Source organism: Pinus tabuliformis, chromosome 9 (assembly GCF_031772625.1).
Source record: "Pinus tabuliformis cultivar Carrire ecotype Pingquan chromosome 9, CPIR1, whole genome shotgun sequence".
NCBI lineage: Eukaryota > Viridiplantae > Streptophyta > Pinopsida > Pinales > Pinaceae > Pinus > Pinus tabuliformis.
The window spans coordinates 45,488,881-45,506,108 of record NC_142307.1 but is presented as its reverse complement, the minus strand read 5'-3'; the positions used below and the strand labels follow the sequence as shown (position 1 = coordinate 45,506,108).

The 17,228-nt window shown below is 38.0% G+C and overlaps 1 protein-coding gene across 1 annotated transcript; it reads right to left on the bottom strand.

Moving 5' to 3' along the window:
* Positions 1–13,537: 13,537 nt before the first annotated feature.
* On the bottom strand, positions 13,538–14,416 carry LOC149147062 (uncharacterized). Its single transcript, XM_089441702.1, has one exon. It carries the CDS (start codon positions 14,414–14,416, stop codon positions 13,538–13,540), a length of 879 nt encoding a protein of 292 aa, XP_089297828.1.
* Positions 14,417–17,228: the final 2,812 nt, after the last annotated feature.

Below are 17,228 nucleotides of genomic sequence, written 5' to 3'. Positions count from 1 at the left end.
CGTAAGTTAAGACTGAACAAAATTATGTGTGGATTAGTATCTCATGCATTGCACTTGAGTCAATCTTGTTTCAAGGAGGACTCTTGATGAAGAGGGCATTCAATAATGGTACTTTTGAGTGAATCTTGTTTCAAGGAGGATTATGGATGAAGAGGGCATTCACTAATGGTAGGATGGTAAACACTTTTCGATACATATTTTATAGTCTTTCCATAAAATCACATAGTCTTTCCATAATTTATCCTCTTCATTCTAGAGATGAATGTAGCTTCTTGTGTTGTAGATTATTCATGACTATCACTTATGTCTTGGATCAATGGTTGTCATACACTTTATTACTTCCATGACCTGTCTGATAATTGAATTTAAGAAGAATGGAAGCTTTCATTTTTCAGATTTAAACAATTTTAGGTTTCAAAAATTGGTATAATAGTTCATGAATATGCATGAAAATACTTTTTTGAAAAAATTTAAAAGATGGACAGAGGCATGTAGTATTTTCTTTAGTTATGGGAGATTTTCGATATAATTTAAAGTCTACCACAAATAAGGAGCTCCTTGTGATTGTTTACCCTCATTTCCTTTCCTTTTGATTGTTTAGCCTCATTTGCTTGCTTAAAAAATGGGAACACAACATTAATTTAATAATATAGGCAAGTGTATGGAAACACCATAATTAACATAGCATCTATGTTGGACATAACGGGTCAATAATAATGATTTAGTTATTTGATTTCTTAATATATGCCCATAGATAATAATGATTAAAAATATTTTAAAATGGTTAAATAAAACTAATCATTTCAAATGCATATTAAATTAAAAGATATATTGAAACTGTCGAAAAACACTCATCCCAGCCAAATTGAAAAATATACTATGATAAATTCAGAGTAAGGCCTAAATTGGATGAGAAAGGCTCTCTATTCAGCTTGTTCATATTTGTTTTAGTTATAGCCGGTTGCTTAATAGTAACAAACATGGTAATAATCGTTAACAAATATTATTAATATAGTGAAAAAATGGTCGAAATTCTGAAATCAGAACGTCTGTCTTGAAGCCTTCCATGCACAAAACTTTGGGCTCTCGCTACATGGCAGGAATCAATCTCGAAGAAGAACATTGCAGTTCGAATATTATTTGCTTTGATAAGAAAATAAGCAGATAAGATTATTATCCGCAATCTAAGCAGATAAGAAAAAATATTAGTGTACAGCGATTTAGCGTTATGTTGAGGATTATGGTTTATTGGATTTTAACGTGCGCTAGGATTTTGTTCTTTCCGTGATGTTGAATGGTGGATTACCGGCTGTTGCAGCATCGTCGCAGGCCATGGGAAGTCCCGGTTGACCCAATCCAATGTTACTTCTACTGCTTCTCGACTCGACGTTGCTCAATAATTCTCCTTTAAGCGAAAGAGAAATATGTGTGGCATGCTTGGGATTAATAGAGTTGATTGGCTACATTTATGCATTTAATTATAATGATCACTGCCATAGGGTCCACAGCTGGCCGAGACAATGTAATAAGAAATAAGGATTTCTGGGTGGAGTGCGGAGGTCTTATTCTGTCCAGGCTGCTCAGGAAGATGCTTGACAATCCCCATCGTTTTGTCTGTTATTGCACTGCCTTAGAAAACGAACGGATGAATATCAGGGTTGTGCCCATATTTCCTGTGTGAGGAAGTTTTCTTTGTACACTGAAAGCTTACCACAATGAAATATTAATTAGAGATTTGTTTATTCTGGTAGGATCTTAGATATTTGTTTATTCTGGTAGGATCTTCAATGATATTAGTTTTTGCATTATTGAACAGAATAATATTATAACAGTGTAAGTGTCACTGACAATAGACAATCACAAAATTAGGTTTTTTTAATAGGTTAGTTTCAGTGTGAGAGTGACCACTCACAGAAATAATTTTTTATTTTTAAATGAATTATTGAGAACTGACAAATATCAAAAATAAAACATTTTCATCAGAAGAATTATGTTTATGTAACATGAGAGGTCATTGAGCTAATTGAAAATTAAAAATAAAATTTCCAAAAATTAGAAAATTATTTTTAAATTTATTGAGCATTTTCCCAAATTTTAATTAAACATACACAACAATAAAATAATACAAACTCAATACACTTTGATCAGGAAAACCAAAACTTATAAGATTGTTGAAGTTGATCTCATAGCATCAATGCACTTTGAATACAGAACAAATACTATAATTCTCCCTTAAAAAACAATAAAGCTTAAAATGCCAGAATATCATATTAAGCTTAAAATGCCAATGCTGATCGTGAGAATGACGAAGAAAATGGTGACGCTCATGCAGTCAGGCTATTTGTATGATTGGAATTTACAATATTCATTTCAATGCAACAAAATCATGGGGATTCATGGCGATTCCTATTCCAATCTAATAGTATTATAAGAAGTGTGGAGAGAGAGAGCGAGAGCTATTTCCCTGACTTCTCCACGGCATTTATAATACTATAGGGTTGGAATAGCATTCTCCCAAAATCACCATGGCAATTTGACTTGCCTTTTTAGGGATTTGCTTCAAATCACCATGGCAATTTGACTTGTCTTTTCATGGATTTGCTTCATTGACTTGTGCGGTCGATACGGCTTCGCATCACATGGAGCAAGTGAGTTGTGCGGTCTATACGGCTTCGCACCACATGGAGCAAGCGCTATCAGATGTAGAAAATAACTCACGATAACGAATTCATGCAAAAATAATTGTAATTATAAATCATGTGATAACGAAACAACATAAAAAATGAACCCATACCTATCAATTTAAAAAATTCCGAAAACATCATTTCAAAAATAGGTTATAGTCGAGGTCCGTACAAAGTAATGTTGTTTGAGAGATATTGACGTTCGTTTTGATTACAATCGCCAATTTTATTAAAATAATCTTTTTTTTTTAAACCAATGATGATCACCTAAGCAGCACTATTACTTAGCAATCACTTTTTAATTTTTTATTGGAAATTCCTCAAAAGTCCTCAATTTGCAAATCCCTACATTCCAATATAATGTTAAAAATAATCACTCGTCACTTTTTAATTTTTTATTGGAAATTCCTCAAAAAGTCCTCAATTTGCAAATCCCTAGATTCCAATATAATGTTAAAAATAATCACTCAATTTCAAAGTAATTTTAAAGATAATGCATTTTATTGACGTGGCCTTCTTATTATTACTATAAATAATGGTGAAAGAAACTTATTAACACCTACCAATCTTTTAAGTCCAAAAGATTATCATTTTAAGTTAAAAGATATCATCTTATGTCTATAGCTTATAGAATTTGAGAATAATATAACTTATGATAAGTTGTTTCTAGCCTAGGCATTGTTTAGATAGTAATTTTTTTTAATAATGTTATTATGAATGTGATAAAACACGGTTACTTTTATGTTAGAGATTAAAGTATTTTTAATGTAACTATGCAAAATAATAAAATGAAATATCGTATTATATTTAAATTTGATATTTAAAAATGAAATTAGATTGTTATATATTTAGTGTATTTTTTAAATTTAATTTATATAGTTGTAAATCAAATATATTATTTGATCTTATGAATAAATAGAAGATGACCATTTTGTATGAGATATTTTTACCTTTTATCTATACATAAAAATAAAAATTTATATTTTTCAATTAATTAAAATATAATTTATTAATGAATATACATTTTTGTATGAGATATTTTTACCTTTTATCTATACATAAAAATAAAAAATTTTATTTTTCAATTAATTAAAATATAATTTATTAATGAATATACATTTATATTTTTTAAAGTTCTAAAATTATTTGTATTTAAATAATATCTATTAACTAGATTCATTTTATATTTCCAAAAAAATAATATGTGATAGTTGAGTATGATGAAATATTTGGATTATTATGAAATAAATATAGTATCAAGCAGAAAGTAATGTTCAACATTCATCGATAACCATTCTTAAAGAATTAGTGCCTTTGGTTTTAGATACATCCATGATTTTGTATTTCTCCCCTCCCTTAGAAAGTTTTATCAAATTGAATTTTGATGGGGCATCTAAGGGCAATCTTGGTATTGCTAGTTGTGGAGGTGTATTCCGGGATTGTAACTCTACAACTTTGAGAGTTTTTGCACAAAGTTGCGGGTCTACAAGTAATAATTTGGCGGAGTTTTAGGCATTAGAGAAAGGCATACAAATTTTTATTCATGAAAGCTTTCAGTTGTTGCAGATTGATGGTGATTCGAAGATTGTTATTCACCATGTACAAAAGCTTTTAAATGGTCAACCTCCAGGTAAGATTGTGAAGCGTTGGTAGTTGGAAGTATTTTTAATAGCTTGAACCTCTTATTATGAAAATTGGAATATGTTACTGTCTAGCATTCCCAAAGATCGGCTAAGAAGGTTGCATATTTTCTGGCAAACCCTCATTTTCATTTTTTAGATTTCTATTTGTATGTAGCTTGGCCTCTCACTAGATCGAAGATGGATTTAGAGCCCCTCCAAGGTTTATTGGAGGCAAACAGATTTATCCTCAATGGGGGTGGTTCTTGGCATGCCAAGGATGCTTCATAGTGTGTGATCCCCTCACACTTGTCTTCTTTGTGTAATGGTGTGGCAATGGATAGTTAATTTCATTATGTTTGATATATGGGTGAGTCCTTGCTTTAAATGCACAAGTATGAGAATGGGTTGGCTAGTGTACGTGCTCTGTGTGGAAGGAGGCAAGGACTTCTCCTTGTCCTCCATTATTGGTTTCTTCCTGGTATCGTTTCACTCCATTCCTCATTTGTAGTGGTGGTATTCATGGGTATGTTTTAATCTAACAAAAAGTTGGTTATTCCTTTATGTGCTAGTGACTTTCCTTTGGATTTTTGTGGGCTTGAAGTTTTTAGTATTGGCTCTGAGTCGTGAATGTGGTTAGTTTGTCCTTTTAATTTCTAAGTTCTTAAGAAATTCTCTGCTACCTTGGTGGGTATTTGTGGTTAGTGGTGTTTTTCCGTGTCGGAAGAACCTTGCTCCCTGTGTCTTTTTCAATTTGTACAAAGTGTTCAGTGGTAGGGGTTTATTGGTGAAATTCAAGTTTTTATTAGAGGTATGGGCCTGATTTCTAGTGTCTTTGCATCAATTATCACTCTTAGGAATGCTCATTGTTTGTCTCTACCTTGTGTTATTTCATTGCAATGTGATAAGCTCGCCTATGTGTTGGCTTTGGCTCTTGCAGTGTGATGTGTGGGTGACGACTTAGGTTTTTTTAGATGTCAATTTAGTGGTCCTTTGTCTTGTCTTTTCTATAATCTTCTTCATAGACATTCTTCTTGTATCTATCCACAATGTTCTTTGGAAGCACCCAGCAAAAGGGGTGGTGGTAGTAAAATTGGGCACAAAAGTGTTTTCCCTTTTTCCTACAACTCTATTGCAATGTTTTTCGATGTTATTCCTTTAGAGGTAAGAAAGGAAATCTTGTTGTTGGATATGAAAGAGTTTGGGCAACGACCATATCACTCTGACTTTGAATTGGTGGGGGAGGACATGAAATGGGTCCCTAATACTAATAGGTTTCAGAAAAGGTGACTCCATTTTATGAATTCTCTCGCTCTTCATCAACAAATGGTGACTCTCTTGTGCTTATTTTTAAGGACAAACAAGTGGAGACCTATAATGTTTCTCCTCTTTAAAGGAAATTATGTGTATGTTGTGCAACCAATGCTTATGTCTGGATAATGTGGACCAACGTCTGGCTCGTGTGGAAGGCTTATTTGTGAGTGATTTTTCCTCTGGTGATATTACAAATCCTCCGGATGATAGTTCTCAAAAACCTTCTTTAATTTGTTGGGATCGTGACTAGCAATAGCAGTTTTAGGTTTTTCTATTCTCAATTTTCAATATGTTCTATATGTTTGTTTCTTTAGGACAATATGCATCTTAACTCTATTCTGGTGCATGGAGCTATGGTATTTTTTGTTTGCTTGTATTCACCATCTCTTTTGGATTCTCTAGGAGCCACGTATCTCTGAATTTTGCTATGGGATGTCTTTGGATAGATTTTAGTCCTTGTATCTAGTTTATTCCTAGCATATGAGGTCATGGGTATTGGTGGTATGATGAAGAAATTCTTTTTGTCTATCTTCTGGTAACATAATTCTACTGGCTCTCTTTAGCGAAATGGCTACAATGCCTTTAGCGTTAATTCTAGTTTAGTTGTAGTTCATGGACATTCTTTCATTTGTAATTTTATTGTCCTATTAGTGGAAGTCATTCTCTTTGACCTGCGCTTGTCGAAAGGCCTAGGCTTTTCAAGGATGGTTGTATCACCTCCTCATATTGTGAGACTCAAGGTATATTATGAACAATGTTGTGTGTTTGTTAGTTATTTTCTACAAGGCATTGGTTGGTTTTGGATGTGTTCATGCTACTAATGGAGGATAGTCTAGTGCATCTTTGAGCTTCTATTGTTGGATTCACTATTCCCATTATTGGCTTTAATTGGCTATCTGTTATGTGGTTATGAATTATGTAAACGTTGAACTGGCATCTCCCGGCTATGACTTTTTGTAGACCACTTGGATAAATGTTGTAACTGTTATTCATGGTCTTTGGTAATTTTCCTCTGTTACTGATTGTTGAGTTAGCTGGTATGGTCACAGACAAGTATGTTACTGGTTGATTAGGTTAGTGGATACAAAATATTACTAGTACAACCTTCTTTTGATAATGAATATAAATTGCAATCATTTGTAAAAAAAAAATGTTCAACATTCATTTTTAGAGTGGAAAACTACTTTTTCAAATTTAAATATTTTATTATCAAAAATGAAATTATGGAAAGTAAGCTTTCAAATCTAAGTCAAATTTAATTATTTTATTTTAAAATAAATAAAATTACTAATTGTATTTTATTTTATAAGTTTATATTTTAAATATAAAATAATATTAAAAATAAAATTTGATTTCATAAAAAGAATATTTAAAAAAAAACAATTTTTATATTTATTTTATTAAAATTATAATTTTTTTTTATTGTTTTAAAATATTTTAAATCTTATTCATCTTTCCAATTTTTAAATAAAATTAAAAAATATATATCCTCCCAATTTTATAATAAAATTTAAAGGAATTAGTTCATAGGGTGTGGCTTAGTTGGAAATGGTCATGATATGAAGTATTGTTTAAACTAAGAGATGGAAGGTTCAAATCCCCAAAAGTAACGTTGTCTACCAAAATGACAATTTATAGGCCCCAGAAATTCATATCGACCCCATATCACACAAATACAAACTAAACCCAATAAACACAATATATATATATATATATATATATATATATATATATATATATATATATATATATATATATATATATATATATATATAGATATATATATATATATATATATATATATATATAGATATATATAGATAGATAGTTTTAAAATATTTTAAATCTTATTCATCTTTCCAATTTTTAAATAAAATTAAAAATATATATCCTCTCAATTTCATAAATAAAATTTAAAGGAATTAGTTCATAGGGTGTGGCTTAGTTGGAAATGGTCATGATATGAAGTATTGTTTAAACTAAGAGATGGAAGGTTCAATTCCCAAAAGTAACGTGGTCTACCAAAATGACATTTATAGACCCCAGAGATTCATATCGACCCCATATCACACAAATACAAACTAAACCCAATAAATAATAATATATATATATATATATATATCTTCTTCAACTCATCTTCCTCATCCCTCAAAGTGGATCGTTGCATGGAATCCATGGATAGGCCACACTCTCAATCTGTGATCATCATGGTGGATATTAAAAAAATATTTAAAAAAAATAATAAAATAAAATTTTAATAAATAAATAATTTAAACTATATATTTTTAATTTTACATTGAAAAAATGAATATAATATAAAATATAGCTGTAAATTTACAAAAAAAAATGTATTATTTGATTCTTGAACTTTTGTTTAAAAAAATATATATAAATATAAGAAATGGTTTTTCTATTTTTTTAACATTTATGATTTAGATCATTTCCATCCTATCACATTACATATTATTATTGGTATATTTAAAATTATAAAATAGATTATATATATATATATATATATATATATATATATATATATATTTTAATTTTCAAAGAATCTTAGCTTGAGTGGTTTGGTGAGAGTTTCTTTTTCTTGTTGGGTGGGTTCAAGTTTCTGAAGACATATGTGATTGACCCAATAATAACATTGATAAATAGTTGTATCTAATGTAATAGTAGCAACCAATCTATCAAAGTTATCGTTTCTCTAGATATTCTCATTCATATATATATATATATCTATATATATATATATATATATAATATATATATATATATATATATATATAGATTCAAAAGAGTTTAAGTTTTTGTTTTCTTGTTTTGTTTTGTTTGTGTGTATGTATTCCGGGGAATCAGTAATTGAAACAATCTCGTACTCGCATGATACAAGGTCCATTCCGGTTGCTACCATTATAACCTTCAAGTGGGTCCTAGTCACCTCAATACAAGGCCATGGCTTCACAACAAGAGAATTTGAACATGAGACCTTCTACTCATATTTACTTGGCATTTTCACAAACTTGCCAAGTGAGCTCCCCCAAGAGAGATGATATTTTTTTTTTTATCGTTAAAACTATGCTACGCTATTATTTACATTAAAACAGAAAACGGTTACAGTCATGAAGTCCTGTGCCAGAGGCCATGGATGGCACTCTGGACTTACAGCGCTCAAAAAACCACCCTTTTAGGGTCCATAGCACTCGAATGACTACCCACGCAGGGGCCTTGACATGAAAACTTTTCATCCACACAGTGGCAGCAACCTTGAGACCAAGCGCCCACGCAGGGGCACTTCCACAGAAATTGAAAGCCCACGCAGGGGCGCTACCACAGACATTGACTGCCCACGCAGGGGCTATAAACCTTAGGACATCAATGATGGCAGAAGTGGACAAGTAAAAGAAAATTTTCATCAGACACCTTCGCAGGGGCGTGGAGACACCCTGAGCAGTTGAATTCACATACAAAACAGAGACATTCAGAACTCCACCCTGAGCAGTAGAATTCACAGACAAAACAGAGACATTCCGAACATACCAGCTGCCGTAGACAAAAACAGAGCCTCTAAGACAAGGAGGAGAGTGAGTGAGCGGTCGATTAATCGTCCGGCTCCTCGTCCGGCTCCTCCTCATATATCCAGCATAATCCTTCCGGGGGGGGGGGGCAATCTGCCTTAGCTTTCTTTGGCGAGGGCTCTGGCTGAGACGCTGGAGGGTCAGTGACTAGTCTTGGGCAGTCCTCCGGCAGTCCTTCAGCAGCTCTGGAACTCTCGGCCTGATGCGGCTGTGGGCGGGGCTGCTCCCCGACCTCCTCCACCGGTTCTTCCAGAAATAGAACAGATACATGAGCATTGATGAAGGAATTGGCCTGGGGGCTGTTGATGGAAAAAACCACAGTTCCAAATGCTGGGAGAGGATTGGAACCCGCTTCAGAGCTGCCAGCATCCATGAATTGGCGCGATTGCACGGGGTTGGCTTCCTCAACTCGATGACATAAACAGCGGCAGCAGCGAGAAGAGACATTCTCCACAGATGTGCGCGAAGTTCCGCCTCTTCCTGAGCCTCTACGGCTGATGAGGCATTGTCTGAGCTTGACCATGGTGGTCTTATATGCCAGATAGCGAAACGGAGCAGGGTGAACAGACACACACCTGTCGCCCACACCAACAGGCTTGCTCCCAAATCCAATTGCAACAGGGGCGCCTTGAGCCAGACCTCCGGAGATTGACACCCGAAATCCCAATTCCCTCCACTGTAAATGATCCACATCAAAACATTCCTTACCTGCATTGTATTTATGCCTCTCTGCCATGTCTCGGCCCTCTCTCTCCATAACTGCACATAGCAACCAAGACTGTGCTCCGGACCAGGCATTAATTTGTCGTCCCTTCCCTCCTCAGCACCCACGCTTGCAGACCTCGCCGGCTGCTCGCAGTGAATGCTAGCCTTAAACCTAGTACCGCCCATGGTGACCAGGTGGCGGTCCCATGTCCTCTCCCGTGGCACCCGCATCCAGGGAAGCAGCCTCCTTTTTGATTAGCCTGTCTAATTCCTGAGCCTTTGAAATGTCTGATATGATGGCTATGGTGCCTGTAAGAAGATACTGATCGTTATCTGCACCTATGTTAGCTAGAAAGTCCGCGACCTTGTTTCCTTCTCTTTTTGTATGAGTGAAGGTGATAGCTCTGTTGCTACGGAGATCTTGTTCAATGGCTTCTAGTCTGGCTGCAAGTCTCCAGCTGTTAGTGATTTTTCCTGCTTGAGAGCCATTTTGAAGTCTCCTGGCCATGTTTATAAGAATCTGGGAATCTCCTTCCACGATCAGGGGCTGCAGATTTAGGTTCCTGGCGAGGAGAATTCCTTGCCATAAACCTTCGATCTCCGCCGAGTTGTTGGTATCCCATCCCAAAGAACCAAAGTATAGCTGTGAGGGTGTGCCTGCTTGATTCCTAATGATGCCTCCAAAGCCTGCCTTTCCCGGGTTACCTTTGGAGGCTCCATCAAAGTTAAGCTTGTAGGAGTTCTCGGGGGGGGCCTTCCAAGTGCCTTCAATGGTGCTGCTGCTTGTAGAAGTACTGCTTTTCTGGGAGGTCTGTGGAAGAGATAAATTCCAATTACTTATAATGCCTTTCTCGTTGTCTTGAGATGGGAGATCCTCCTGAGTCCAGGAGTGGAGAGCCAGCGTTTCATTGAGGTTCCCACATATTCTGGTCCATATGTCATCGACCCTAGAGCTCTGATTTTTGAATATCCTCTTGTTCCGTTCCTTCCATATACCCCATAGAATGAGACCTGGTAGTAATTTCCATAGGCAATTGAGGAGCTCGCTCTTGTATGGATGTTGCGGCCAATGTCGAAGGGTGTCAATTATGTCATTCATTTTTCTGCACCTTATTTGACATCTGAAACTAGCCTTTTCCCACAACTGATTGGCTAGGGGGCAGGAGTCCAACAGGTGAGGGAGCGTTTCCTCATTTTGCTGGCAGTTAGGACATATCGATGGTCCATGGAAATTCCTTCTTCGTAATTTGTCCCAGGTGAGGATTCTTTTGTGACTTACCAACCACAGGAAATAAGAGATTTTGGGCCATGAGTTGGGATCCCATACTGTGCGCCAGATTGGGTCCGGAGGGATATTGTGGTTGCATATGATCTTGTAGGCCTCTGAAGTTGAAAAGTTACCTTTTGGGCGGTATCCCCATCTTAGGATATCGTTGCCTTCATCATATCTGATTCTCCTTTTTTCCAGCTCCCTCTCCAATTCCCCTGTATCCTGAAGATTTGTGAGGTTGATTAACTGATTTCCCTGTATCCATTTCCTGAATCCGTGCTCCGTCTCCTGCGTCCAGTAGTGATTGATTTTTCCTTGCTGCTGCTCCTGCCTTATTTGGTCCAACGGTGTATGTATTATGTGGGTCAACTTTGGCATTTGGTTCCATGCATCTGTCCAAAATCTCGCCGTTTTGCCATTCCTGACCTCCCAGAAGCTGTGTTGCTGTATTAATTGGAAATGTTGTTTTGCCGCATTCCAGATTAGAGATCCATTTTCCCTGGGGGTGAACAGAATGAGCTCCTCCTGGGGGCGGTTGTTGGCATATTTGGCCGTCCAGATTCTTGCCCAGGGCTTTCCTGGATTAGAGATCCAGTTCCACCATATTTTGGCACTCATAATAGAATTACTATGCTCCGGATCTCTTAACCCTATGCCTCCTTTTTCTTTTGGTTGACATACCACAGACCATTTAACAAGCGCCCATTTCCTGTTTGTAGCCGATCCACCCCATAGAAAACTGCGCTGGAGCTTCCTGATCCTTTTTAAGACCCATTTGGGAGCTGCAAGAACTGAGAAAAGGTATAATGGCATTGCCTGGAGAACTGACTTAATGAGCACAACCCGGCTGGCTAGGTTGAGAGATCTGTGCGTCCAAAGGTTGAGACGAGATTCAAGCTTCTCAAGGAGAGAGCGCCATGAGGAGTGCTTGATAGCAGAGGCAGTGAGAGGGGCACCCAGGTATTTGGAGGGGAGAGATGCTGAGGGGAAGCCAAGAATTCGGGTGACGGCTGACTTAATCTGGGGGGGCGTGTGGAAGAAAAAAATCTGCGATTTGGTACAGTTTACATCAGTGCCAGATGCTTCAGCGAAGTCATTGAGCAAGGATTTGAGGCAAGAGGCTTCCTGGGCTGAGGGATAACCAAACAGCATAGTGTCATCAACAAACTGCTGATGAGAGGTGGCAGGGGAGTTATGAACAGAGAGACCTTTGAGAAGGTGGGATTCGAGAGCTTGCTTTATGTGACGGCCAAGCCCTTCTGCCATGAGAACAAATAGGAAAGGGGATAGGGGATCCCCCTGCCTAATTCCTCTTGATGGCTTGAAGGGTCGAGAAGGGATGCCATTAACAAGGATGGAGAATTGAGTTGAACTTATTAAACTCATTATCCAGCGGATCCACATAGTATTGAAACCAAAAGCTTTTAGCATTTGCTGAATAAAGTTCCAGCTGAGTTTATCAAAAGCCTTTGAAAGATCAAGCTTAAGAATCATACCTGCTTGCTTTGATTGTTTGAGGGAGTGAATGATCTCGTGCGTAAGGAGAATGCCGTCCAGGATTTGTCTGCCCTCCACGTAACCTGACTGTTCCTGGGATATGAGCATCGGCAATAAGGGCTTCAACCGGTTAGCCACAACTTTAGAGATGACCTTGTAAATTACATTGCAGAGTGCAATCGGCCTGAATTTGTCGGGCTTGATAGAGTCCTCCTCTTTGGGAATGAGGGCGATGAAAGTGGTGTTGAGAGAAGGTAGAATCCAGTGGCTTGCTCTCGATTCTTCAACAATTTGCCATACTTCCTGTTTTATCATCTCCCAAAAGGTATGAAAGAACGTAGTGGTGAAACCATCTGGTCCGGGGGCTTTTCCATCCTTGAGCTGGGCCATTGCCTCATCCACCTCCTGAAGCTGAATCGGACGGAGGAGAAGCTCATTGTGCTCCTCTGTAATGATTCTAGGCACATTGTTAGTGATTTTTTCAATTGCTTGGCTTCTATCTCCTTCCGGCTCTTGAAGGATCTGGTTGAAGTGATTGCACAACTCTTCCTCGATTTCCTCATGCATTTCCACTCTTTCTCCTCCCGGCTTCTGGATGAACGGATTGTTGTTGTGCATTCTTCTTTGTATGGTGGTTCTGTGGAAGAATTTGGTGTTGCGTTCTCCTTCCTTCAACCATCTTATTCTGGACTTTTGTTTCCAGTAAATTTCCTCCTGCTTCTGCCTTTCCTCAATCTGCCTGTGGATGTGCCTTTCCTGTTCCAGTGTCCCTTCTGTGTGTCCTTCTGTAATAATGTTTTGATGAAGATCCGCTAGTTCCAGATTGAGATCTTGTTGTGCTTTGAATATGTCTCCAAAGGTTTCTTTTTTCCATCACTTTAGCTGGAATTTTAGGAATCGGAGCTTCTGTTGGAATTTGTACATCTTAGATCCTTCTGGAGGGGTGAAGGAGGTCCAAGTGGCTGTGACAAAGTCTTTGAATTCAGGGTGCGAGAGCCAAAAACTTTTGAAACGGAAGGGTCTCCGAGTCTGGTTTCCAGGTCTTTGCCATTGGAGAGCTATCGGCCAGTGGTCCGAACCCGTATGCGGGAGAATGGCGGCTGTGATGTCTCCTCCAAGATGAATCGCATTATCAGATATGAGGAAGCGATCGAGCTTGGAGGTGATTTGATGTTTGCCGGCTCTGCGATTACTCCAAGTGAAAGTACCATTGCAGAAAGGCATGTCTATTAGGGAGGCATTTTGGATGAAGTCCTTGAAATGGATATTTTCTTGCTCCAATCTGTTTCTTCCCCCAGTTTTTTCTTCTAGCTTAGTGATCATGTTAAAATCCCCTCCGATGATCCAGAGCGGGTGCCTCCTGTTGTTATTCAGTGCCTCAATGGTGTCTAGGAGTGCTATTTTGCTTCCTGTATCCTGCGGGAAGTATACATTTGAGAGATTACCATGTACATTCGTGCCCAAAATATGGAAGGCTGCCTGTATAAGGTGATGAGAGGCATGGAACTCTGAAAGGTTTATTGCTTGGGTGTTCCATGCAATAGCCAGTCCTCCTGACGCTCCTGATGCATCAACTGCTACTGAGCGGCATCCTGGCCAAGCTTTGGTTAGGATGCTGCCTAATGTAGTGTCGTTACATTTGGTTTCCTGGAAAAAGCAAATTTGTGGCTTTTCCGCTTTAATCATGTTCTTTAACATTCTGAGTTTACCTGGGCCGTTGAGCCCTCTTAAGTTCCATGAGACCAGCTTCATGGTTTAACCATTTGGAGAGGGTTTGTAGTACTTTGTCAATTTCGCATACCTGCCTGAGTCTACCAGGAGCTTCCCTACCTCGATCGTTCTTTGTAGATCTGTTTTCCGTCCCCTTTTTTTTGACTCCTTAGGTGGTTGGCTTCCATCCCACTGGCTTCCTGGTTGGATCCCGAGTTGCTGCTGCTGGTATGCTCTTGAGATAACCACTTCCAACTTGCTAAGTTGGGCTTCTGAGATGCTGTCATACGCCTTCGTCTTGCATGCCAGTTCCAGTTCTAGAATATCAAGGCCATGCAGGTCTACGCTTTCCGGTTCCTCTTCCATCGGTTGCACCTGAGTGCCTTCGTCCTCAATCAGGATTTCATTAGGAGGAGAATCTGACATTCCATCAAGATCCTTTTCTTTGTCGTTCTTTGCTTGATCCTTCTTGACCCCAGAGGGGTGATTAGGGAAGTGGGGGGGGGGGGGGAGTGGGGAATTGGGGAGGAGGAAGAAGGCGGAGGATGAGTGGAAGATGAGGGATGGGACGGGTTAGCTTCAGTGATCGGAGGGGAATCTTCGGAGGATTGAGCCAAGATTTCGAAGCTGTTCTTAGATGCAGGGCCATTAGAGCTTTTTTGCAGGGGCTTTTGCCCATTTGAGGGTTTCCTGTGCGCGCGTCTTCGGCTTGGGGCTTTTGTAAAACCATCTTGGGCATCTGAGGCAGTAGGATCAGGTGAGGTGACTTTGTCATTCAAGGGACAGCCCCGGAAGAGATGACCTAGAGCATGGCATCTTCTGCAACGGAAGGGAACATGCTCGTAGTCCAAGGGTTGGATCCATTCTTCGTCCCTATGAGAGAGATATACCGATTCTGGAAGTGCTTCATTCAGCCTCATAAAAACGCAGATGCGAGCATAGGAGATGAATCTGCGCATTTTTGTTTCTTCTGTCGTTCTGATATATTCCCCTAATCCATTTCCGATTTTCCAGAGAACGTCCTCGTCCCAATATTCGTCTGGAAGTCCATACATTCTGATCCAGACTGGTGCCCAGGTGAGGTCTTCCTTATCCGGGTTGAATCTTGGTATCCAATCTCTCATGTACAGGCCCGCTGCGTTGAAAAAATGAGGCCCTGTTCCCAGTACCCTGAGTTTGTCTTCAATACAGTAAAAGATGGTGGTAAAGAAGCCTTTTGGCCCTAACTGCAGAGTGACATCTCCTTTTGGCTTCCATTTTGCTGCAATCCACCCATATAGGGCTCTTTCTGTCGGCCAGAACCCTATAAATTTCCCAATGATGGCGTGGTCTCTCATGAACTCGATTCGAGCATCTATTTTGTGCCCAGGTAACTCGATTCTTGGCCTTTCTGTGGCTACTGGCTTACAGGTCGTAGAGGAGACCTTTGGTGCTTCCTCCGGGTTTTTTCCCCTTTCCTGATTGCCGCTGTCATGGTCTTGTCGTCCCTCTGTTTTCTTGTGATCTTGCTGCTGTTTTTTTCCCTTGTTCAGGATCTCTCTATCAACCGATCCAAAACGGAGTGCTTGTTCCGGGTCGTTCTGATTTGGGGAGGGCCCTGACGCCCCCCCCTGAGGATATTCCATTGCACCTGGCTATTGTCGTGCTTTTCTGCTACCCGCCAGAGGAAGCAGATGGTATGAGTGTAGTGCTAGAGCAGCGCTGTCGCCGTTCCTTGCAAAACCCTAGTCGCTCAGGAGTACTCTCTCCAGTTTACCCGACTTGATGGAACCTTCTATTTTACTTAGATTGGTTATTGAACGTTTATATTTTTAATAAGAGAGATGATATTAAAAAAAGTTAATAATAATAATAAAAAATAAGTTGAAATCAATTTAAAATTATGATTTTATGTGTGTGTGCACATGCCTGTGTTGTATAATGAGGTGATGATTTCTCTCATATAGTAAATTTCTCATCAAAATTCGACAGCTCTTTTTTTTAATCCAAAGGCGAAATTGTTTGAATCATTTTTTAAATTATGGAAATAGATTCAACATCATCAATAATCTTTATGGCAACCAAAATTTTGAATCTTGACAGCTGTATCTTGGATTTCCAAAAACATTGTTGGTTTTTGTCAAAATCATGCCAGATTTTCCATTCTTTTCCACACAAAAAAATTTACTTCTTAACATTATATATATATATATATATATATAATATATATATAATTTTTTTTCTCTTTTAGCTAAAACTCCAACCTCCTACTCAAGCGAAGATGAGATAAGGATGCATAGAATTGGCTATCCCATTTTAGGACAAAGGAAGAGATCATCTTGAATAAGAATAATATTAAAAATATTATTACTTCTAAATTTAAAAAGAATTTGTGGGCAATAAAGAATTAGAGAGAAAAGAAACTATGATACTATGAGGAGGGGATCAACCTCAATCTCAAAATAAAAAATTATATTTCTATCTTTATTAGTATTAAGAAGAAAATGAACATTGGTAAGACAAAAACCAATTCTTATGACTGTCATAGTGAAATTGGACGTTGGTCAATTCCTAAAGTACCATGGGATGAAAGAGTATGTCACTTATACAGTACTAAGAAGAATTGAAACCACTTTCTCTTAGATTTTTCACCTTATAATCACATTCAATCTATTTTTCGGAATATTTGTCACAGTACCAACCTTATTGATCTTCTAAGCCAACAAAACGATGGTTATATGGGAACACTTCTCTCACTTCTTTTACAACTTTAGACTAAGATGTTAAAGAATTCCAATTAATATATTACCTTCTTATAGGTATGATAAACCTTATAGATATTAATGGAGGTTCTTCTTCATCATCATGATAAATA

Coding starts and splice junctions, on each gene's coding strand:
- LOC149147062 (XM_089441702.1), bottom strand. CDS start 14,416: ATGAAGCTGGTCTCATGGAACTTAAGAGGGCTCAACGGCCCAGGTAAA.